The 24,736-nt window shown below is 40.0% G+C and overlaps 1 protein-coding gene across 1 annotated transcript in view; it reads right to left on the reverse strand.

The window, feature by feature from the left end:
* The window catches only part of plcg1 (phospholipase C, gamma 1), an 87,661-nt gene extending 65,930 nt beyond the window's left edge, over positions 1 to 21,731 (reverse strand). Inside the window, exons 1-2 of the mRNA XM_080443533.1 lie at positions 21,244 to 21,731; positions 18,972 to 19,259 (exon numbers count right to left, since the gene is read on the reverse strand). Of these exons, the coding sequence (XP_080299659.1) occupies positions 18,972 to 19,188 (217 nt within the window). The 5' untranslated portion in view covers positions 19,189 to 19,259; positions 21,244 to 21,731. The remainder of the gene's footprint in view (positions 1 to 18,971; positions 19,260 to 21,243) is intronic.
* Positions 21,732 to 24,736: the final 3,005 nt, after the last annotated feature.

Raw genomic sequence — 24,736 nt, forward strand, 5'->3', positions numbered from 1 at the left:
TGGAACTGAAAAACCGGAGGGATTGTACCGCTAGTGACGTCACTTTCGGGGCCAAATCAGTTTGGCCTGTTTTGAAACCAATTTACATAAAACCCCAGATATTCTGTGAAAGCCTGTGTTCAAACTGGGGTATTTTTTGGAATAGAAGAGAGGAAAAGTTAAAATTCATGGTGTAGTCCCTTCAATCACTTTATCCATTCATACGTTGGCTATTCAAAAATAGCAGATCTACAAGCTAACAGATGTTTAAAAAATAAAATAATTCAAATAATTTTGAATTTAACGTACATTTCTCTTCTTTTCAGATGGTGGTAAAAATACACATCACTTAAAAAACTTTAAAAAGTTTGATAACCAGTGCATTAGGAGGCAAGGCTTGCCCCTGACAATATGGCGGCGGTCAGTGTTGACATATCGCTCCAACAAACAGCTACAACCAATGCCATATATCTACTATCTAGACCAGTGGTTCTCTCTAGGGTCAGTAGGGTGTGCCGATAATTTCACGATACGATACAAGATATTGGGCTCACGATATCGATACGATATATGGCACTTTTTTATTATGAAAATATATGGGGGGGGGGGGGGGGAAGCAAATGCAAACAAATACTTCTGTTTTTGCATTATTATTATTGCCAAAAAAACAACAACCCCAAAACGATACATATCGTCACGAAAATGTATCGCTATATATCGCGGGACGATATATCGGCACACCCCTAGTTCTCACCCAATGGTCCGGGGACCACCAGTGGTCTTTGAGGGGGTTCCAGGTGGTCCCCAGCTAAATGATGGAGGGTTGGTAACCAAATAGACCCTTTTTAGGCAGATGTTTAACTCTTGAAAGCATAAAATGAAACCAAACGGATTTGGTTTCATCTCAAGAGTTACATTATTGTTGTTTTTTTTCCTATAATATTTATCCCTCGATTTTTGTAACCCTTTTTTCACCCGGTGCCAATGTACACTATTACATTATTGTTAAACATCTGCATTACTTAATTAAAGAATTGTTATTTTGATCAACGTCCAGCATGGAATTGTGGACAAAATCAACTAAATATTTACAATATTTAGTCTTGGGTCTGAGAGGCTAAAATCTCATCAAACGGTGGTCTGTGGCTCAAATGCCGAATAAATAATGGACCTTGATATGTAAAGGGTTTGAAAACCTTTGATCTAGACCATCTACGTGTCGTGTACAACATAATATATCAATGAATACACAGACAGATAGGCTACTATGGTTCTATGGTTCAAGTCCTTCTGACCACAGAGAGCCTTTTACAGCGAAGCCGAGGCCACGGACCTCAAGCCACACCAGTGAGCGTCTGACTGGAACCTGAAGAGCAGACAGACACCTATACTGTACTGTAGAACGATGGTCGCTGTCGGGCAGAAACCTCTCATCTCCATATTCTAAATATTTGTGATTTTTTTTCGTAAATTAACCCATTAAGACCTGGAACGCACCTGTGTCACTTTTTGATTTGAGCTAAAAAAAAGCATTATTTTACACTTTTGGCTATTCAAAAATAGCAGATCTACAAGCTCATAGCGTGGCACCGAGTGCCGCGCTATGAGCTTGTAGATCTGCTATTTTTGAAAAAGCGAGAAAATGTGTGCAAATCTTTGAAAATATATATTTTTTAAGCCAACATTGGTAAATCAAATCTTTGCTTCTTGGGGGGTCCCTGGAACAAAATATTTTGAGATGGGGGTCCGCGGCCAAATACATATCATTTTGGGGGTCCTTGACATGAAAAAGTTTGAGAACCACTGACATAGCAACATACGTTTTTTTCAAAGAACTGTTAGGATTTAGAAGACATTTTGTAGAATCGGAACCTCAGGCCTCCCTGCTGTGCATTTAGCTTTGTTTTCTGGTGCAGAGATCGTGGGCAGGATCTTGACCTCTGCCTAACCTTTGAATGCCCATGGTCACACTTCTTTCTTTTGATGTGCGTAATGTCCGATGACACTGTGTCACATGTGTTGTGAGCTTGTAGATCTGCTATTCTTTGGGCGAATGTTCGCCTATCACGACATGGCCCAGAATAGGGACACTAGGGTTCATGTGGTAAATTGTGTTGCTGCTGATAAAAAAAATTGTATTGCATTTTTGACAGTTTTATGTAAAATATTTTCCAACCTTCTTTTGATGAATGCTTTATATTTATAAATAGTTCTACTGTAGGCCTGTCACAATTATTACATAATCGCCTAATCGCAATTATTTGAAATCTTTTGCATAATCATTTCCATGTTGAAAATGTTCACACATTTTCCAACATTATCAAAAAATTGTGGAAATAACAGATCTACGAGCTCAAAAGGCGTCACCTTTTGAGCTTGTAGATCTGTTATTTCCACTATTAATGTGGGTTTTTTTAAGTATAAAGATTTAAATATGTGTTGCCCTGTGCAACTTTAGTTTACGAAGCCTAAAAGCCTCACAGAAATGTCATTTTAATTCATAATGTTCCAATTTTGTTCAATGACAGAAACACAATTAAATCATTCATCGCAATTATTTTTGTGACAATTAATCGTCATGCAAAATGTCATAATCGTGACAGGCCTATACTGCGCACACACACACACACATACACACACACACACACACAATACGTATATATGTGGGGGAGCATGGAACAGGATGCATCCTCCTCCTCCATGATCTCCTTCAGTAAGGTGACACCTCTGAGCTATCTCTTATTTTCCTGCTTCTCTCCGAAGGAAGCTGCATAATATTGTGACTCCGGCAGCGAAGCTTAAAGTGTTCTTAAACAAATGGAGGCTGTCAGTGGCTTTACTTAAAGCAGGAAGTCTAGCTGTGCCCTGGCTGTCTGTGCGGGAGGAAAGTCAACGTGTGAAAGATGTGATCTATGATAGAGAGGGCTGCTGTGGTGTGTAGGTGTGGATCATGGGTTGTTAACCACTTAACCCATTAAAGACCTGAGGCCCATTGTACAAATGCCTTCTAAACCAGTAGTTATCAAGCTTTTTCGTCCCCAAAAAAAATAAAAAATTCAAAAGTATTCAAAAGTTTCTAAGCATTTTCGATGTTTTTCAAAAGGTTCCAAAGATAGCAGACGTACAAGCTTGCAGCCAGCGTGACACAAAGTGACGCACTGTGAGCTTGTAGATCTGCTATTTTTCGAATAGCCAACGTACCCTGTAACTTGTTACGTCCTACCTGGGATTCAAACCTGGGTCCCCTGTGCAAGTGCAGAAATTTTTTACCACTGTGCGACAAGTACACACTTACTCAGGGGAGATTATTATTATTATTATTCACATGTGTTTAGGGGAGGGGAAGATATTGCTTTTTGAGCTTCATGCAGTTCCACTTGTCAACCAGTAGTGGTCTTACTGGATCACAGGATCTAGATTACTCAATAAAAGAGCACCAAATACAACCACCGCAGTTGTGTTAGTTATATTATTATATGAACACACTAAGAAATACATTTTATAAAACCAAAGGTTACATAGTGGTGCTTTTAAACCCTATACTGTATAGTTCGTTGACCGGCGTACCCTATGGATCTGTACTTGGGCCCCCTACTTTTTCCCCCTCTCTAAACCAAAATAATCTCTTCGCCGAAAAAATAGCCGATCTACAAATCTCAACAAAGCACTGCGACACATTGTGAGCTGCTTGTACTGATTATATTCTCACAGAATGTTCTCCTCCCGTCATGAGTGACACGAGCCCAGAATAGGGACGCTTTAAGGGTTCATGGGGTTTGGAAGACGTGTGCATAGATAGGTATGAGAACCAAATACTCACATGTTTTACTTAAGTAAAAGTATCAATACTACAATGTTGAAATACTCTGTTACAAGTAAAAGTACGGAGTTCAACATTTACTTGAGTAAAAGTACAAAAGTATTGGTATAAAAATATACTTAAAGTACACAAGTTAAAGTACTCATTGTGCATAATGTCCCATTTCACAAGTTCAAAATGTATTAAAAAAATGGACGAAATGTATACAGGGTTGAAGTGGTTAGTGTGTTTTGCGATAATAATCAAAGTCTAAAAAGTAACTAGTAACTAAAGTTTTCAAAGAATTGTAGTGGAGTAAAAGCACAATATTTGCCTCTGAGATGTAGTGGAGTAGAAGTAAAAGTACTGAAAACTGGAAATACTCCAGTAAAGTAAAAAAAAAAAATCAAAATTGTACTTAAGTACAGTACTTGAGTAAATGTACTTAGTTACTTTACACAACTGATGAGAACAGATCACATAGGCGCGCACGCACACACACACACCTATATACACACACAGATGTGGTGTGTAGGCATACATACACAACACACTAACAGGATGTGTGGTTTTGCAGCAGGCAGGAAGAGAGGAGCAGGAGCTGAACGCAGTGTGTGCAGCAAACACACCGAGACCCACTCCCTGGGTTTTCAGCTACTGCTGCTAGTACAAACAAATGGATGGATTTTTAAAGCAGCGGTTCTCTAAGTGGGGTGCAGCACCTCGGGGACCCCCAGGGGTCCTTGAGGGAGAGGGGTTACCCACCAGTGGTGGAAAAAGTACAAAAATTCTTTACTTAAGTAAAAGTACCAATACTGCAATATAAAAATACTCTGTTACAAGTAAAAGTCCAGAATTCAAAATTTACTTGAGTAAAAGTACAAAAGTATTGGCATCAAAATACACTTAAAGTACCAAAAGTAAAAGTACTAAATATTTGAAAATAGCAGATCTACAAGCTCACATGCGACGCGTTGTGAGCATGTAAATCGGCTATTTTCAAATAGCTTAGGTATAAAATAGGGTTAAAGTGGGTAATGTATGTTTCATAACATCATAATTTATATCTGAAAAGTAACTAGTAACTAAAGTTTTCAAATAATTGTAGTGGAGTAAAAGTACAATATTTGCCTCTGAGATGTAGTGGAGTAGAAGTAAAAGTATTGGAAATTGTAAATACTCAAAATTGTACTTAAGTACAGATCTACAAGCTCACAACGTGTCGCGATGCGACACGTTGTGAGCTTGTAGATCGGCAAATTTTCAAAAGAATCTTGGAAGAAATGTGAAAAATTTGGAATAATAATACTTTTTAAACAGAAATCTTGTATGGGGGGGGGGGTCCCCCGGAACAAACCATTTTCAGATAGGGGGCCAAATAATTTGTTTTGGGGGTCCTTGACCGTGAAAGGTTTTGAGAACCACTAGATAGAAGTTCTCAGAGACGCCGTGACTGATTCCAGTCATCTGGATTCCATAGAGGCCACTAGCATGGCTTTACTCTTGGCTTGTTAATGGATCACTGTTTCTCTGCTCCATGTGGTCTGCTGCTAGAGTCAGAGTCTGCAGTAATAATATATATATCGTTGCTGTCGGGCAGAAACCTCTTATCTCCGTATTTTAACTTTTTATTTTTTCATAAATTAACGCCCGACTTGATCATCCTACACTAAAGCTTCACACAGAAGCATCAAAGCGATAATACCGGATATCCCTATCAATTTGACATACTGTGCCTGATAGCACAATATGTAAAAAAAAATATGTAAAACTATGACGAAAAATGTTAGTCGACTACCTTTTTTCACTGACCAAAACGAAATAAAAACGAAATAAGAACTAAGCTGTGATGACTAAAACTAAGACTAAATATATTAACAATTTCGTCAACAAATAAAGGCTAGACTAAAATGTTAGAGAGGGATCTAGTGGAGAAGAGATCCAGTAGAACTAAAAGACAAGTCGTTTTATGTTTGGTTGAGCTCGGGTGTTACGCTCTGAAAATAGCAGATCTACAAGCTCACAACGTGTCGCAGCGCGACACGTTGTGGAGCTTGTAGATCGGCTATTTTCAGCATGCAACCAAGTGTAAAAATCAGCCATTACGGCACCGCCAAAACACATGTTAGTCGGCTAAATCAAGTCGGCTAGATTTAGTCGACTATAATCTTCTGATATTTAGTCGAATAAAACTAAAACATTTCAGATGACTAAAATATGACTAAAAACTAGGGGGGCTCCTTTCACGCTGTTTTACAAATCACACATTGGGACTTGGCCTGACAAAAACTTTAGTTTTGGCTTTAATCCCTGTATATCAGTGGTTTTCAACCTTTTTCATGCCAAGGACCCCTAAATTGATGATATACATTTGGCCGCGGACCCCCAATTGAAAATGTTTTGTGCCAGGGACCCCCAGAAGCAAAGATATCAGTTAATTTTTGCTTTAAAAAATATAAATGTTCAAAGATATGCACAGTTTTTCAAGGTTTTTCAAAAATAGCAGATCTACAAGCTCATAGCGCGGCACTCGGTGCCGCGCTATGAGCTTGTAGATCTGCTATTTTTGAATAGCCAAAGCTAAGTGGCTAAAAATGATTGTGACGCTATTAACTAATTTTGCTGGGGACCCCCTGGTGCTCTCTCAAGGACCACTGGTGGTCCCCGGACCACTGGTTGAAAACCACTGCTGTACATGGATAGGAAACGTCCACTAACTATATCAAACATCTCCAAAGCTGATTGATTGGGCAAATTAATTAGTGATACGTCTTAATTAAATAAGTGTTAAATAGCTTTATATTCCTATAGTAATCTTTGCTGTAGGATTTTCAGGCTCCTGCTCTTTAGTAAAACAGAAAATTCATTTTCAGGCAGAGATGCTAGTTTCATCCAATCGGGAGAGAGAACTCATTAGCTCAACAAAATTAGTTAATATAGCGTCACAGTCATTTTAACCACTTTAACCATATTTTATACTTTGGTTATTCAAAAATAGCAGATCTACAAGCTCATAGCATTCTTCTTCTATCTTCATCACACACACTGTTACTCCTTCAAACGGTTGGTGTCTCACACACACACGACACAAATAGACTTCACCTCCTTCCCCACCCAGAAAGAACAACTTTGTCCCACCTTTTCTAAGGGCCAGTAATGAGTGGTTTTGGTAACAGTCGGCGGTGAAAACACCAACTTATGTTTTCTTCAGGCCTGGCAAACTTGAGCGTTTGAATATCGTCTCTGTCGAGGAGGAAAAACTTCATATTTTCAGGATTCAAATTCAAAAATAGTAAGAGTAGCAGATTCACGAGCTTGTGGATCTGCTACTTTTGATGCTTTTGTGTGACGCAATAGTATGATCAAGTAACCCATATTTTATTACATTATTTTATACTTTGGCTATTCAAAAATAGCAGATATACAAGCTCATAGCGCGGCACCGAGTGCCGCGCTATGAGCTTGTAGATCTGCTATTTTTGAAAAACCCTGACATGAAAAAGGTTGAGCTCCACTGATATTATAGCAACATAAGTGTTTCAGAAAACTGATTTAGAAGACATTTGTAGAATCGTATCTCAGGTCTTAATGGGTTAACATCGGCGTAGGTAAAAACCAATCAGTGATCTTCCATTCAATCGGTGATATTATACGATTCTAAAGGCATTATTCAACCTATTCTGTTGTACTGTTCCCCATGCTTTTTCCATATGTTGACAATGTCTAACAAGAACAAACTTCTCAGTATTACACACATTGCTTAAGATTATTGGCCTTCCTACACCCCATCCTCTGGTATGAACGATAAAGCAACTTTACAATCATGCCATCTGGACGGAGATACAGAACTTTGAGATGGGAAAAGGTTCAGTTTTAGCAGGAGAATTGTCCACTCAGCCATTGCAGCGCTAAACAACCTGCCTCGCTGATATGTTATTTGTGTACTCTGGGGACTGTGTTACTATGTATTGTCTTTATGTTGTGTTGTATTTTGCTATTATGTGTTGTAGAACAGACTTGTGAAATGGAATGTCCCTATGGGACAAATAAAGAATATGAACTTATGTTGCTAAATCAGTGGTTCTCAAACTTTTTCATGTCAAGGGACCCCAAAAATTATATGTATTAAGCCGCGGACCCCCATCTGAAAATATTTTGTTCCAGGGACCCGCTACCCAGGCCAGGCTGCTACAATGTCATCATCTTTTAAGAATCATCACGATGAACTCTTGATACTGACAGACTAATAATAATCATGTTGGCATTTCTCAAGAATAATCAAACTATTGTTTTCTTCTTTCTTCTTTCTTAACCAGATAAAAGCTAACGTTCTTATTCTGGGCATATAATTGTAGGCGAACATTTGGTGAAAATAGGTAAACATCCTGCAAAAAAGCCAACCAAACTACATGTTGTTGGTGCTGGTTGGCACAGTAGTGCAGTGGTGGAAAAAGTACTCAAATGTTTTACTTAAGTAAAAGTAGCAATACTGCAATGTAGAAGTACTCTGTTACAAGTAAGTCCGGAATGCAAAATTTACTTGAGTAAAAGTACAAAAGTATTAGTATCAAAATGTACTTAAAGTACTAAAGGTAAAAGTACTAAATGTTTGAAAATAGCAGATCTACAAGCTCACAACGCGTCGCATCTTGTGAGCTTGTAGATCGCCTATTTTCAAATAGCCTAGGTATAAAATAGGGCAAAAGTGGTTAATGTATGTTTTATAATGTAATAATGTATATCTGCAAAGTAACTAGTAACTAAAGTTTTCATAAATTGTAAGTGGAGTAAAAGTACAATATTTTTCTTTGAGATGTAGTGGAGTAGAAGTAAAAGTATAGACATTTGGAAATACTCCAGTAAAGTAAAAGTACCTCAAAATTGAACTTAAGTACAGTACTTGAGTAAATGTACTTAGTTAATTTCCACCACTGCAGTAGTGTCATCGGAAATTACTCCCATACAGTATATATATACGATTCTATTGCCAGGAACAAGCCTATAGTTTACAGACACTTTCTAGAAACGGACCACAACAAAAGCCACAGAGCCTCATCATCATCAGATGTTTCGTGCCAATCATGTCGACATTTCTCAAGAATCAAACCCAGGTATTGTTTAACTTATTTCCACCCAGAAGATAGATGCAGACAGATGACTATGATGATGCCCACGTGATGATGTGCCACTGTGTCATAGGAAATAACACACATCGAAGTACCAGGGGCGTCCGGGTGGCACAGGACGTCTTAACCACACAATGGTGTTATATGCATTATCACATGGACAAAAACGCCTACTTTATGTTAAGGCAAAGAAATTATAACTTGCTGATACTGTTTCATCATCAATTAAGGGATCACTAAAGTAGCTATCCATCCATCTATCAACACCAAATCAAGATGACTTCTTACTGTTTTACACTGACTAATTAGACTAACAATAATCATGTTTGGCACATATTTCCCCTGTAACCCATTACAAATGGGAACGCACCTGTGTAACCACTTTAACTATTATTTTATACTTTGGCTATTCAAAAATGGCAGATCTGCTATTCGAAAAATCAAAAATTTTTGCTTCTGGAGGTCCCTGGAACAACATATTTTGGGATGGGGGTCCGCGACCAAATACATATAATTTTGGGTGGTCCTTGAAATTAAAAAGTTTGAGAACCACTGATCATAGCAACATACGTTTTTTCAAAAAACTTTTAGGATTTAGAAGACATTTGTAGAAGCAAAAATTTGAGTTACAAATGTTCGCTTTAAAAAAATATATATTCAAAGATATGCACACATTTTCACGATTTTTCAAAAAGAAATAGCAGATCTACAAGCATCAAGTGCCACGCTATGAGCTTGTATATCTGCTATTTTTGAATAGCCAAATAAAATCTTAAAATGACACGGATGCTTTCCCCGGTCTAAATGGATTACATCACCGCCCAGACAATAGATGCAGACAGATGAGCATGATGCCTGCATGTCTAGGTTGATGGGTGATGTACTGTACCACCACAGTGCCATAGGCAGATACACACACACACACACACACACACACACACACACACACACACACACACACACACACACACATCAAAGACCTGTGACCTGACCACCAGGGTGGCTTCCGGGTGGCACAGGGTTCAAGTTCCATTTGCCCACCACTGTGGAGACTAGGGTTGTGTGCTAGTCAACTAGCACCAGGGGTCTTCAACGATTTTCAGGCCAAGGACCCCTTAGCTGAGAGAGAGATGAAGCAGGGACCCCCCACTACATATTGTATAAAATTGTGTTGCAGATTAAACTTTTTCATATAGTTTCATAGACTTGTTTGACAGCACTATCATCAGTGTTGGATTGGTGTCCATGTAGAATGGGCATGCTACCGCTAGGGTTCAAGTGGTTAATGTTTTAAAAAAAAATCACACCCAGTGTGAAGTGGGCGGTGTGGTCACAGTGGTCATCACAGTGATGGAAGTTCACTTAAAGAAAAGGAATATTGTAGACCAACCATTGTACACCCCTAACTTAAAAAAACCCCATAAATGTGTTTTTTTAAGTGCATAGTCCTATTTATAGGCCTATGCACATGTGTCATGTGTTCACTAGCCAATCACAGTCCTGAATAGTCCTGAATTGGCCACCATAGTGTACAATGGTGGCCAATCACAGCGCAGGGTTGGGGGGGTACAATAGGTGGGGATGGTACAATGGTGGCCAATCACAGTGCAGCGAATGTCGATGTCCAAACCTCACATATAGGGGCGGTTTCACCGCCCAAAAATATCGAATCACACAAAGATTTGGCGGCCGCCCTAACTCTGAGGACCCCCTAGGGGTCCCAGACCCCCTGTTGAAGACCCCTGAACTAGTCTATTAACCCATTTAGACCTGAGGCCGATTCTAAAAACGCCTTCTAAATCCTGACCTAAGTTGTCTGAAAAACGTCAAAAATGTATTCAAAAAATTACAAAAACGTTATGTTGCTATATACTGTACATAGCAACAGGAACCCCAAAAGGGGTTCCCGTCTTGGAAGGTATGGTTACATATAGGGGTTCCCGCCAGTGTTGCCAGATTCTGTGAGAGAAACAAGCAACCAGGTCTAGGAAAACCAGCCCAAAAGAAGAGACTATGGGCCACATGTGCACTTTAACATATACATCAGCTATTTGAAAATAGCAGATCTACAAGCTCACAACGCGTCGTAAGCTTGTAGATCTGCTATTTTCAAATAGCATCTTGCGGGGAAATTATAATAAGCAGATCTGGCAACACTGGTTCCCGCCCCCAAAATGGGTTAAATAGTAGTATTAGCCCTTCTAATAATCATTCCATTCAGTGGTTTGAAATGGTACGGGAGGGTGGGGCAATTTACTAACTACACACACTGCTAGAGCTGGACGATAGATAGCACCAATATCACAATTGAAGCTTTTTGAACGCTTCCCATCGCGACACATTGTGAGCACGTAGATCGGCCATTTCTTGGCTATTTTCGTACACCACTGTACAACAACGTATAATACAGGCTCAAGTGGTTAATTGGACTCAATCAATTCAGTCGATTAAAAAAAATCGATTAAAATGTTTTCATGTCAAAATATTATGCCCATTTTATGCTTTGGTTAACCCTTTAAGACCGGGAAAGCATCATTTGTGTCATTTTAAGATTTATTTGGCTATTCAAAAATAGCAGATCTACAAGCTCATAGCGTGGCACCTAGTGCCACGCTATGAGCTTGTAGATCTGCTAAAAAAAAAAAACGCGAAAATGTGTGCAAATCTTGGAATATATATATTTTTTAAGCGAACATGTGTCAAATATTTAGTTCCAGGTAGTCCCAGAAGCAAAGATTTGAGTTACAAATGTCCACTTAAAAAAATCAAAAATAGCAGATATAGATCTGCTATTTTTGAATAGCCAAAGAAATCTAAAATGACAGAGATGCATTCCCGGATTGAATGGGTCCAAAAAAGTCTGAGAGGTCAGGCAGAGGTCAAGTTCCTGCCCACCATCATTGAGACGACACATGGTCTCTGTCGTCGGGTAGAAACCTTGTACGTCCAAAACGCTTACTTTTCAGGATTCAAATAAAAACATCTACAAGCTCAAAACACGTCGCTTCTCGCCGCGCTTCGAGCTTGTTCACCTGTTTCCTAGGCTGTGTGTTTTCCACTTCCTGTCGATTTGATCCAATGAAATCCAATGAAACTGGTCAGATGACCAATGATATCCAATGAAATCGACAGGAAGTGGAAAACACACAGCCTAGGAAACAGGTGAGTAGATCTGCTACTTTTTATGCTCATCTGTGACGCTGAAGTGTGATCAAGTAGGGGCATTAATTTACGAAAAAACTAAAAAAGTTAGAATATGAAGATAAGAGGTTTCTGCCCGACAGCAACGATATAACAATTTAGCCAATTTGGCAATGACTAAAAACTGGGGAGGAAAATTAAAATAAGAACTGTGATAAAATAATAAGAAGAAGTGCAACCAAGAGGTAGTCTTGACTCTTGTCCCCACCCAACAACACATACACATCATGTGTTTCATACAGTGTGTTTCACACAGTGACAGCACAATTCACCACTAAAAAGCCACATGATACAATAGAAACGTTAATTGTGTAGAGCAGTGCTTTGTCCAGACTCACTGCAGTCAAATCCAATTTGTTACTCAAATCTGATCTTTAGGACTGATGCCGCGTTCACACTAGCGGCGACAAAGCTACAAAAAACAGCCAAGCATGACCAACTACAACTGCCCAGTCGCTGTTGATGCGTTGCCGCATAATAACACTAGGGTAGGGTTAAATAGCACATAATGGCAAAGAATGAGTTCTTTCTTTCCTTTATGGAACAAAGAAGGAAATGCTGAAACAAAAACATTATGATTGATTGACACAACACTGCGTCAATCAGAGCTGAAAACCGTTGAAGTTGAGCGGGCGCTCAACTTCTTCTGTAGTGTCTGTGTCGGGGCAGTTTGTAGTTTGTAGTGTCGGGACAGTTTGTAGCTTCATGTCACTGTAGTGTCGGGGCAGTTTGTAGCTTCATGTCACTGCTGTGCATTGAAAATGACGTGTAGCCTGTTTCTTGTCGCCGCCAGTGTGAACACAGCATGACCGTCCACACTATTTGCAAGTGACCAGATTGGATTTGTGTATATTCAGATATCGGATTGGAGTCCCTTCCTAGAGATGTAGTGGAGTCATGCAGTTAAAGTAATGTGCAGTACTCAAGTAAATGTAGTTAGTTACTGTACACAACTGGTAATGTCGTAAAAACATAGGCTTGAGTTATGCTTAATATTTATAATCCGTCATATGACGGTGTCGCAGATATAGGATATTTTTGTAATGTGGATGTGGTTCAAATCTGATTCACATAAATCCGTTTTCATTTTTTTTGCCATCCAGATTGATAAATCTAATATGATTCCACTCTGGATAGGCCAAAAATATATATATTTGCACTGCCAGGCTGAACTCTGAACACAGCCTTAGTCGGCTTAGTGTGTGCCAGTGGTGGAAAAAGTACTCAAATGTTTTACTTAAGTAAAAGTATCAATACTGCAATCTAGAAGTACTCTGTCTGTTAGAAGTATAAGTTCGGAATTCAAAATTTACTTGAGAAAAGTACAAAAGTATTGGTATCAAAATGTACTTAAAGTACCAAAAGTACAAAAAAATAGCAGATCTACAAGCTCACAACGCGTCGCGATGCGGCACGTTGTGAGCTTGTAGATCGTCTATTTTCAATTAGCCAATGTATAAAATAGGACTAATGTCGCTAATGTATGTTTTATAATGTAATCATGTATATCTGCAAAGTAACTAGTAACTAACCAGTTAAAGTAGTAAAAAGTAAAGTAAAAAATACCTCAAAATTGTACTTAAGTACAGTACTTGAGTAAACGTACTTAGTTACTTTACACCACTGAGTGTGTGCATACTTCTTCTGAGACACTTATCAATGCAGTGTGTCATGACTTAGCGCTTCATCTTGTGTGAAACATTTGTTTTCGAGACAACTCTGGTGTCAAGTCATTGGTATGGTGTGTCCGTTAAATAACTGGTTAAGTTAGTTCTGATGAAAGCGTGCCAGACAGTGAACAAAGGATCCTTAAACATAACAATAGAAGGTGACATACTGTACACACAACTACAAATATAGATTTCATGCTCGAGTAAGTGCAATTGTGCAGTTTTTATTTTTAATTTAGCCAATTCATGCAAAGTCATTGAGCCAAGCAGTTGCCTCCTGATCTGTTGTAGGTATGGAGGGTGACTAATCCTCCTTTATCGCACTAAGACCTGGAAAGCATCTGTGTCACTTTAGATTTCTTTGGCTATTCAAAAATAGCAGATCTACAAGCTCATAGCGCGGCACCGAGTGCCGCGCTATGAGCTTGTAGATCTGCTATTTTTGAAAAATCTTGAAACATTTTTTTTCTTTTATTTTGAAAAACTGTTAGGATTTAGATTTTTTTAAATAATCGCCTCAGGTCTTAATGGGTTATTGTCATTTTCATGTTATTTGTCATAGTTTATAAGCCGTCTTACTTTTTCTGCAGTGTTTCAGAGTGTCATCTATACACACTCCTGACTGGGGCAGCATGATTATGGCTCAAATTATAATCCCCTTTATTCTTGCTTATCCAAATGTAAGCTCTCTAGACGTGGTGGGGTCCTGAGACCGCTCAATATTCCTTGAGTGGGTTCCAAATGGACACTTACAGCAAGGTCTGTGATGCTGTGTGGTGTGCATTATAACTCTATAAACTAAGGTTCTAAAATTTAAATAAAAGTTTATTACCATTTTATATTATTACTATATTATTGTTGCCTACCACATGAACCAACTGAGCATCATAATAGGTGAATATTCTGTGAAAATAGCACAGAGTGCCGCGCTACGAGCTTGCAGATCTGCATTTTTTTTTAATCATGGAACACAAATCTTTGAATACATATATTTTTTTGAAACAACATTTTTAAGTCAAATATTTGCTTCTGGGGAGGCCCCTGGAACAAAACTAGAGGACCCCCAAAATGATATGTATTTGTCCCTCCCCCCATCTCAAAATATGTTGTTCCAGGGACCCCCAGAAGCAAAGATTTGAGTAAAAAATGTTCGCTTTATAAAAATATATATATTCAAAGATTTGCACAAATGTTCACAATAAAAGAAAAATGTTCACGATAAAAAATAAAAAGAAATCAAAAAATGACACAGATGCGTTCCCGGTCTTAATGGGTTAAGTGGTTAAACCTAATAGCACCTACTATGTCACTTCAAACAGGAACACAATATGCATGCAGCATGTATCCAATCCATCACAGACCAATCAGGTACCATTATCAGCATTAGGCCTATGATTTATATCAGCCAAACATATCAGTGTTTCCGCTATTAACCACTTTCATCCTGTCATCCCCATTATAGGTGAAAGTTTTGATAAAAATTGCTGCAACAAAAAAAGCCGTTCTACAAGCACGGCGAAGCATATAGGGCTTAAACGGTTAAAGGGATATTTCACTGTCAAACATGTTTGGGGTCATTTTATCGTCTACTCAGGCTTTTGTGAGCAGTGAGCAGCCCCAGACCGTTTAAGTTGCTCGATTCAGTATTTATATATTTGACAGATTCATTTTATCAGACAAGCCCCCTTCCTGTATGACCCCCATTGTAACTTCAAACTCCATTTTAACCATGTTAAGGTAGCTCTAGTCTCCACTAAACAGACTACTACCGATTACTTCAGACTGGCAGTCGAATGAAGTCGGGAGATCAGTCGGTTGGAAGGTGTGAAAAGAACGTGTCTAAATGCACCTGAGATGACGCTAAAATAGCCTATGGCTTGATGTCTTTTTCAACAAGGATAGGCTACTCACATCAAGGATAGGCTACTCACCACCACACGAGCATTGCGCATCCACAAAGTAAACGTTTCATCATTATAATTTTCAATTGATAAAAATAAAATGGACAATCTCTGTTCCCTGTACATCCATTGTCCCATGAAATAGTTGGAGAATGCACACTTGGGTTTGTAATGGTAGAGAAAAACTCAAATGAAAGCGATAGAATACCACCGGTTGCTTCAGTGATTTTACAGCCCTTTCTCGCCTTTCTCTGCATTTTGAGCACACATGTAGCTGTAACAATATTTATACCATGGATATGCTCTGTATTCAGACTAAATAAATGTACGGCACTTTAGAAAGGGTCCCTAGCAGCCAACTAGAGAGCTCTATCTCCTCTCCGCCAGCCCACAGCTACACGACGGTCATTTGCGAGTCATTTGGCGCCAAGTTGTTCACAAACAAGAAGTGTGCGTCCGGAAGGAGGGCCGCCATCTTTCGGCGACCCCCGGCCTAGTCACGAACAGCCCCTTCGCACCCGGCACGGGGCCGGGCTACGCGAGGCCAGCCGCGAGGCCAGCCGAGAGTCCTCGGCGCACAGATATTGTTCCGTCTAGGCGGGATTCTAACTTAAGAGGCGTTCAGTCATAAGCCCGCAGATGGTAGCGTCACCCCAGTGGCTCCTTAGCCAAGCACATGCACCAAATGTCTGGGGAGGCTCGACGCTTCCCTACAACTTCCGACCCGACGCGACAGTGTACACACCACCCATTCAACCGCAGATTTTCGTCAACAGGCGCTTTCCAAGAGAGCTACCCTAGACTCACTGAAAACAAAACACCCGTCCTTGGTTCTGGTGACTGATATTGTACTCCTGATGCGTGAGGGGCCGTGTTTTTTACTTTTTTCAAATGCTTTTTTGCATTATTTTGGGAGAATTAAAAAAAAACGAAAAATAATTAATTGAAAAAACACGGCCCCCTTACGTATTACATAGAAGGACAATATCGGTCACCAGAACCCAGGACTGGTGTTTTCAATGAGTCCAACATGGTTAAAAGGGAGCTTGAAGTTACAATGGGTTCGTATAGGAAGGGGGCGCGTCTGATAAAACGAATGTCAAATATCTAAATAGTGAATCAAGCAACTTAAAAACTGTCTGGGTACGCCTGAGTAGACGATAAAATGACCCCACACGTTTGAAAGTGAAATATCCCTTAAATGGACATAATTCTCTTAACCGTCCGTGATACGGGATAAACATCAAGGCACTTAATGATCCCACACTTCCAGTAAAAAATATAAAAAACCTTTACATTCTATTTATGTACATTAATGAGCTGTCCGGGGGCTGATATCACCTCTCCAGGAGTATCAAATAACGGCTATGAGCTCATTGTGTGTGTATGAATCCACCTCCCCCAACCTTCCCCCCAACCCCCACTCCAAACCCTTTTGTCTCCCGCATCATGGCAGAGAAGATGATACTGTTTGGTATGACAAAAAAAAAAAACCTGTGAGCCTACACAGTCCTGTCTCACTCCTCTCTCTCTCTCTCTCTGGCTTGCATCCGGAGCAGAGTGCAGCTGTGCACAAGGCATCCTGCTACCCAGGAGAGAGAGAAAGAGAGAGAGAGAGAGGAGGCAGCTGAATAACTGATCTCACTGCTGGAGGACAGGAGTGGAGCTGGAGGGCTCCTGCGTGTCCTCAAACCAGACATTTGTGTACTACTGAATAGCAGAACGCTCGCCCCAAAACACGCTCGCCCAGTGTCAAGTCTGGCGATCTCGGAGCGGTCGCCACCAGGTGTTCCTAAACTTAACCTCAGTAAAACTACTAGTAGTCCTGAACTTATTCCTAAACTTAACCTCAGTAAAACTACTAGTAGTCCTGAACTTATTCCTAAACTTAACCTCAGTAAAACTACTAGTAGTCCTAAACTTATTCCTAAACTTAACCTCAGTAAAACTACTAGTAGTCCTGAACTTATTCCTAAACTTAACCTCAGTAAAACTACTAGTAGTCCTGAACTTATTCCTAAACGGAACCTCAGTAAAACTATGCCTAAACCTAACCTTATTCCTAAACGTAACCTCAGTAAAACTACTAGTAGATCTAAACGTATTCCTAAACTTCACCTCAGTAAAACTATGCCTAAACCCAATCTTATTCCTAAACTTAACCTCAGTGTAATACTATGCCTAAACCTAACCTTATTCGTAAATGTAACCTCAGTAAAACTATGCCTAAACCCAACCTTATTCCTAAATGTAACCTCAGTAAAACTATGCCTAAACCTAACCTTATTCCTAAACTTAACCTCAGTAAAACTATGCCTAAACCTAACTTTATTCTAAACCTTAACCTCAGTAAAACTATGCCTAAACCTAACTTTATTCCTAACCTTAACCTCAGTAAAACTATGCCTAAACCTAACTTTATTCCTAACCTTAACCTCAGTAAAACTATGCCTAAACCTAACTTTATTCCTAACCTTAACCTCAGTAAAACTATGCCTAAACCTAACCTTATTCCTAACCTTAACCTCAGTAAAACTATGCCAACTAGTCTGTGTTTTGGGGCGAGCGTTCCAGTTACCCTACTACTAACTACAAGCTTTAGCTGGTGTCACTTCTTGTGTTTATCGTGATGTTGACCAAGGACAGGAAAGAGAGACCTTTGTTAGTCCCGTGCATGGGGGGGGAATGCTGCTTCAGCTTCAGCCAGCTGATGGCTGCTTAGATGGTTCCGATGAGCGCTGCTCGGGGCCAGGGGAGCAGTTAGGGGGTTGCTCAGGGACACGGCGACACAAGGCCGGGGCCCCGGAGTCGAACCACCTTCTTTTCCCCACTAGACAGCCTCTCTAACGTTCAGCTACAGTATGGCCGCCAGCCCTAACCTGCATACCGTGCACCTAACTGCTCAAATTAACCACACGAACCCCAGCATTCCTACTTTTGGGGATTAACATTCTGCAAAAATAGCTGATCTACAACCTGTTGTGGGCTTATAGATTGGCTATTTTCGGCAAAGACATTCTGGGCTCCGGTCAACTGGGTTTTAAGTGGTTAAGAAGAGTTTAGTTCCTGACACAGCAGCGCCACGGAAGACGAGTGGAACTTTCATCTCGTCTACCCTTGATCTCTTTGCTTTGTTTGTCTTAGGGATCATAGTCATTCCTGAAATAATGTATTACTGCTTAGCATGACAGCTTACAACCGGTTTGAGGTGCATCTGTCAGTGTGTGTGTGTGTGTGTGTGTGTGTGTGTGTGTGTGTGTGTGTGTGTGTGTGTGTGTGTGACGTTGTTACTCACTTTCCCCTTCTATCTTATCAGTTCCCCGGGTCCAAATAATTGTCCTGGTCTCCAGCTTGACTTGAAATGTCCTCCTCTCCGGACGCTGGGACTTTTTGGAGTAAAACAGCGTCAACACCGTTCCCAGCTCCAGGTCCCTGTAAATGTTGTTCATCTCCGTGTCGTTCTCTATCCACGGAACAGGTCCGTTGGAGAAGGAGCCCGCGGTTCCAGCCATGCTTACTTCCCCTGTTTGTTTCCCTTTTCCTTTCAGAACAATTTGCTCAGTCCAGAGCTAGACAGAGATTCCTGCAGGAGAAGAGAGGAGGGGGGGGGGGCATGAGAAAAAAAACAAAAAAACCACATCCCTTGTTGCAAGTCTTCTGTTGTGGTAATCCTGCACACAACATAACAGTGTAAAGGTTGCACTTATCAATGGCTTCTGAAACCTTTTAGTTTCAAGGACCCCTTATAAGATCTGAGATTATAAAACCCCTTATAAGATCTGAGATTGTACAAATGGTACAATCCATTTGTACAATATCAGAGTTACAGACCTGTAAGGGTCCATTTGGAAAATCCTTAAGGAATCCTGACGGTCCCTGGACCCAACTTTGAAAACCACTGTTCTAAGTGAAATTTTTCTTTTTGATAAAACAAAACGTTTGTTTTTTTTTGGTTAAAAGGGTAAAGCTCTATATTCTGATAGGAAACATTGTTATATAGAGTGTTTGTTCAGTGACAGGGGTCTTCCCGTCTCTCCAGCTCTTTAGGTGGAGAGACGGGGATAAAATACCTTTTCAGGTGGGTCACGAATTTCATCCGATCAGGAAAGAGCGCCCATTTATCAGCTCACATTTTATATTGTTACAATTCCAATTTTCATCACTTCCAATTTCCCGTGTTTATCCTGCATTCTGTATGAGGCGACGTCTCATGATTCCTGATTGAATGAAATTTGTATCCGGACCTGAAAATGTATTTTTTTCTGTTTACTAAAGAGCTGGAGAGACGGGACACCCATGTTACTGAACATACAAACTCTATACAGCAATGATTGATTACTATGGGAATATAGAGGTACTTAAAAGGCACAGTAATTAACTTTGACCTGTCTTTACATAACAAAAAACACAACTAAATGTACTCTATACCAGCAGTATAGGTCTACCATGATATGAAATCACAAATTGTGCCAGCATACTTGCTTATTATATATCAGCGCTATACGTTTAGTTTTACAATTTGACTACAGTTAGCCTACAGTTTGGCTATCCTATATCTCACCATTTCTCAACATCAGGTCCAGGGACCACCATAAATTCTTGGAGAGTTAAATACACACTGAGGATTTCTGGGGTCCCAGAGATTACAGCAGAAAAAAAAGTATCAAATGTATATCAAAACTGGGGGTCCTTGACATGGAAAAAGGTTGAGAATCACTTGTCCTATCTAATCTTTCAGGTGATATGGTCATATAACTGTCAGCTCAGCTGCACCTTATCCTTGCAAAGGGGACATTATTGTAAAAGCTTAGCCTTGGATCAAGACCATCACAGATGTATTTTATCGAGTCTGACTTTTAGCTTTCATATCTGTCGAAATCAATAAAATACATCAATAATAGTCTTGATCCAAGGCTAGTAAAAGCTCAAATCAATGACCCCCATGACTCTGCACTCTCAGAGTTACGGGGGTCCTTGATTTGAGCTTTTCAGCACCCGCAAGGGTCCATTTGGTTCCATTTGTACCCTCTCTCAGAGTTACAGACCTCTAAGTAAGGTTCCATTTCCCCCCCATAAAAAATTAGAAATCCACAGGTTTCTATCTCTGGTGTGTGTGAGTGTGACACTGATTTTCACACCCAGACTCCGACACAAGACCACCAACTTAAGGGCCTGTTAAATCAATCCGCTACAATGTAACCAGAGCACAAAGTTTCCCTTCTTCTTTGATCCGTCCCCTGTTGTTGTGTCACATATTGGATACAAAGTGTTGCCAAAAATGGGAACAGAGTGTATACAATGTAACAACAACAACACGCTCTTAGCTGCTACATTTCCAGGGGGGGGGTTAGTTAGTTAGTAGGTTTATGAAGGAAGAACGGGCCAAAAAAAGAGGAAAGAATGGCTGATTTTTCCACCGCTGACAAAAAAAACCCAGGTACAGGGTAGCGAAAGATTTGTTTTAGCCCCCACATGGCTGCTTAATGTAGCCTCTTTTCCTCCAAGAAGACCCCCCCCCATGTTCCCCCCCGTCCTTTCCCACCCCACCACCACCTTCCTTTACTTACCTTGTGGAAAAATCCAACGGGAACAACAACAGGCAAACAGCGAGCCTCCAGCGCACACACACACAGCGGCAGGAACAACAACACGTCGCCGCAAAAAATCTCGGCGACAGCCCCGACCTAGAGCTCATCTCCGACGGCCTCGAAAAAAACTTGTCCCTCCTCCTCCTCCTTAGTCTTTCCAACCAATGTGTGTTGGTTATAATGTTATTATTATTATTATTATATCATCATGGTGGCCCAGTCAGTCTCCCCCCCAGCAATGAATGTACTCCAGTCTCCTCTCCGGGCCCCCCGAAAAATATATTATTATCCCCCCTTTTTCTTGTCTTCGTGGTGGTGGTCCGCTATTATAGCAGCCCGTCCATGGAGAGAGAGACACAGAGAGAGAGTGGAGAGAGAGAGAGAGAGAGAGAGAGAGGGAAGAAGAACCGTGGATGAATCCGCAAGTTGAGCTCTGGTCTCCGGCTCTTAGCGCTGTGTAGCTCCGGCCCTTCCCCCCACCCTGCCTGTCTCTACTGGTGCGCCTACCGTATTACCCTGTACCGACCAGTGTTGCCAGGTTTGGCGAGAGAAACAAGCAAAGCAACCAGTGTCGATGAAAACAAGAGCCCAAGAGAAGCGACTGTAATAGGCGGCTACTAGGCAGTGGTGGAAAGTAACTAAGTACGTTTACTCAAGTACTGTACTTAAGTACAATTTTGAGGTATTTGTACTTTACTTGAGTATTTCCAATTTCCAATACTTTTACTTCTACTCCACTACATCTCAGAGGCAAAACTTTTACTTTTACTCCACTGCAATTATTTGAAAACTTCAGTTACTAGTTACTTTTCAGATATAAATTATGATATAATGAAACACACATTAACCACTTTTAGCCCTATTTTATACCTAGGCTATTTGAAAACAGCCGATCGACAAGCTCACAACGCGTCACATCGTGACGCGTTGTGAGCTTGTAGATCTGCTATTTTCAAATATTTAGCACTTTTACTTTTGGTACTTAAAGTACATTTTGATGCCAATACTTTTGTACTTTTACTCAAGTAAATTTTTAATTCTGGACTTTTACTTCTAACAGAGTATTTTTATATTGCAGTATTGGTACTTTTACTTAAGTAAAGAATTTGAGTACTTTTTCCACCACTGGAAGCGACTGTAATACTAGGCCACATGAGCACTTTAAAAACCTACATGCAGCAGCTATTTTCAAAAACTCTTGCTATAAAATGTGGAATATTTGGATTTTTTGGGTGAAACGTTAAACAACACAAATGCTCACTGTGGCACAAAACATTTTCATGAAAATATTTGAGAACCACTGGTTTAAAGGGTAAGTGATATGTTTGGGTAAACTTTTTTTTGTTTTGTTAAAAAGGTTAAAGTACTATATTCTGATTCTGATAGTAATCATTGCTACAGAGCTTTTGTTTGGTCACAGGGGTCTCTCCAGCTCTTTAGTAAACAGAATATAGTATATTTTCAGGTAGGTGACAAATGTAAGCCAATCAGGAGAGAGCACTGAAAATGTATTTTCTATTTAATAAAGAGCTGGAGAGACTCCTTTTACTGAACAAACACTTATAGCAATGAGTACAATCAGAATATAGGGCTATTTAACACTTATTTTAACAAAAATACACTTACCCTACCTTTAAATATATTTTTTTATATGTTTGGAAGCAAGCCTAAATAATAATAATAATAATAATAATAAACTTTATTTGAATAGACATGAACTGCAGCTCAAAGTGCTTTACAGAGCAAGAATACAATTACAGAAAAAGTACAACTAATTTAACAATAAAACAAAAAAAGAAAAGCAAAAGCATAAAACAATATTCAAATAAAAGCAAAAAAAAAAGGCAGTGAATCAATCAGGCAAAACAGTGAGGAGGACATGAATAAGTTACAACACAGAGATTTAAAAATCAACTAAACGCAAGAGTGAAGAAATAGGTCTTGAGCTGTGCTTTAAAGCTATAGCTTTACATCTAAAGTTGAACTACACTTTAGAAACAAGCCCAAAAAGCCGCAACCCGCAACTACCAATATTTAAAAGCAACTTTACAGAAAAAGAAGTCCAGAGTCGCTTATAAAAGCGGACATGGCAACACTGGTACCGACCCCTCATGTAGACTACAACAAAGCGGCTGTTGCACGCGTCGGCCCCTTTAAGCCACGATCGCGCGAGAGCGAAAAATACCAGATCTACAGCAATAGCACCCAGCTGCGGTATCTCTAACGAGACTGCGTTGTGAGAGCGTTGTGAGCTTGTAGATCTGGTGTTTTTGGTGAACGACACTGCAGGTACGGCGACGTATACGTGTGCCCTTTTAAAGACACAGCTACACTTCTCTGCTTGCTTTGCTTGTCATAATAGTTAATTATGTGGCTAATTATTTACCCCCCCCCTACCTGTTGATCAGAATACACTGTTTGCACCCCAGGCTGTTGTGGAAGAAGTAGGCTACTCACATTTTGTTTTTTTACTTTTTTTACTTAAAGGACGACCATTTTCAATCTGTCTTCATAATTGGTCCTCACTAATGCTCATGAAAAGATGGTACCATTTCCCCCCTACTCTGTCTGTGTGTCTCATAGCTGGGCTGTGGTCACTTCAGAAACCCGCCTACCAGTGACAACATCGTTAGGCATGTTTTTGTTTTCAAACAAGATAATAAAAAAAAGTGATTTTGTTTTTTTAAGGCAAGAACAATGGATTATAGCATGATAATGAATAGAAAGCCTGCAGTTTCTATTAGCTATAGGATTCACCATGGATGATGTCACTGGTAGGCGGGTTTCTGAACTGTCCACAGCCCCTCTGAGACACAGACGGGGTAGACCATTGGTTCTCAAAGTGGGGTCCGGGGACCCCCAGGGGTCCTTGAGGGGGTCCCCACTCCCCAGCAAAATGAGTGAAAATAGCATCACAATAGTTTTAACCTTTTATACTTTGGCTATTAAAAATTAGCAGATATACAAGCTCATAGCGCGGCACCGAGTGCCGCGCTATGAGCTTGTAGATCTGCTATTTTTGAAAAATATTGAAAATTTGTGCAAATCTTTGAATATATTTATTTTAAAGCGAACGTTTTAACACAAATCTTTGCTTCTGGGGGGTCCCTGGCACAACATATTTTCAGATGGGGGTCCCCGGCCAAATATATATCAATTTGGGGGTCCCTGGCATGAAAAAGTTTGAGAAGCACTGGGGTAGACAACAATGGTACCATTTTATAAGGACTATTAGTGAGGACAATTATATGAAGATATGTTGAAAATGGGTGAATTTTAATGAATAAAATGTAAATTTGTCCAACCTGTATGGTAGAGTAAGTTAATACAATATATTGGGGTGGTTGCATTTAGTCTCCCTGCTCTTCTATTGAGACATTTAGATGGTGTCAAAGGTCACGTCTCACCTAGACACAGGATCTGACACAAATTTTGACCTGATGGTCAAGATTCAATTTATCCCCTGAGCAAG

The sequence above is a fragment of the Gymnoscopelus braueri genome (assembly GCF_963280865.1).
Source record: "Gymnoscopelus braueri genome assembly, chromosome: 12".
NCBI lineage: Eukaryota > Metazoa > Chordata > Actinopteri > Myctophiformes > Myctophidae > Gymnoscopelus > Gymnoscopelus braueri.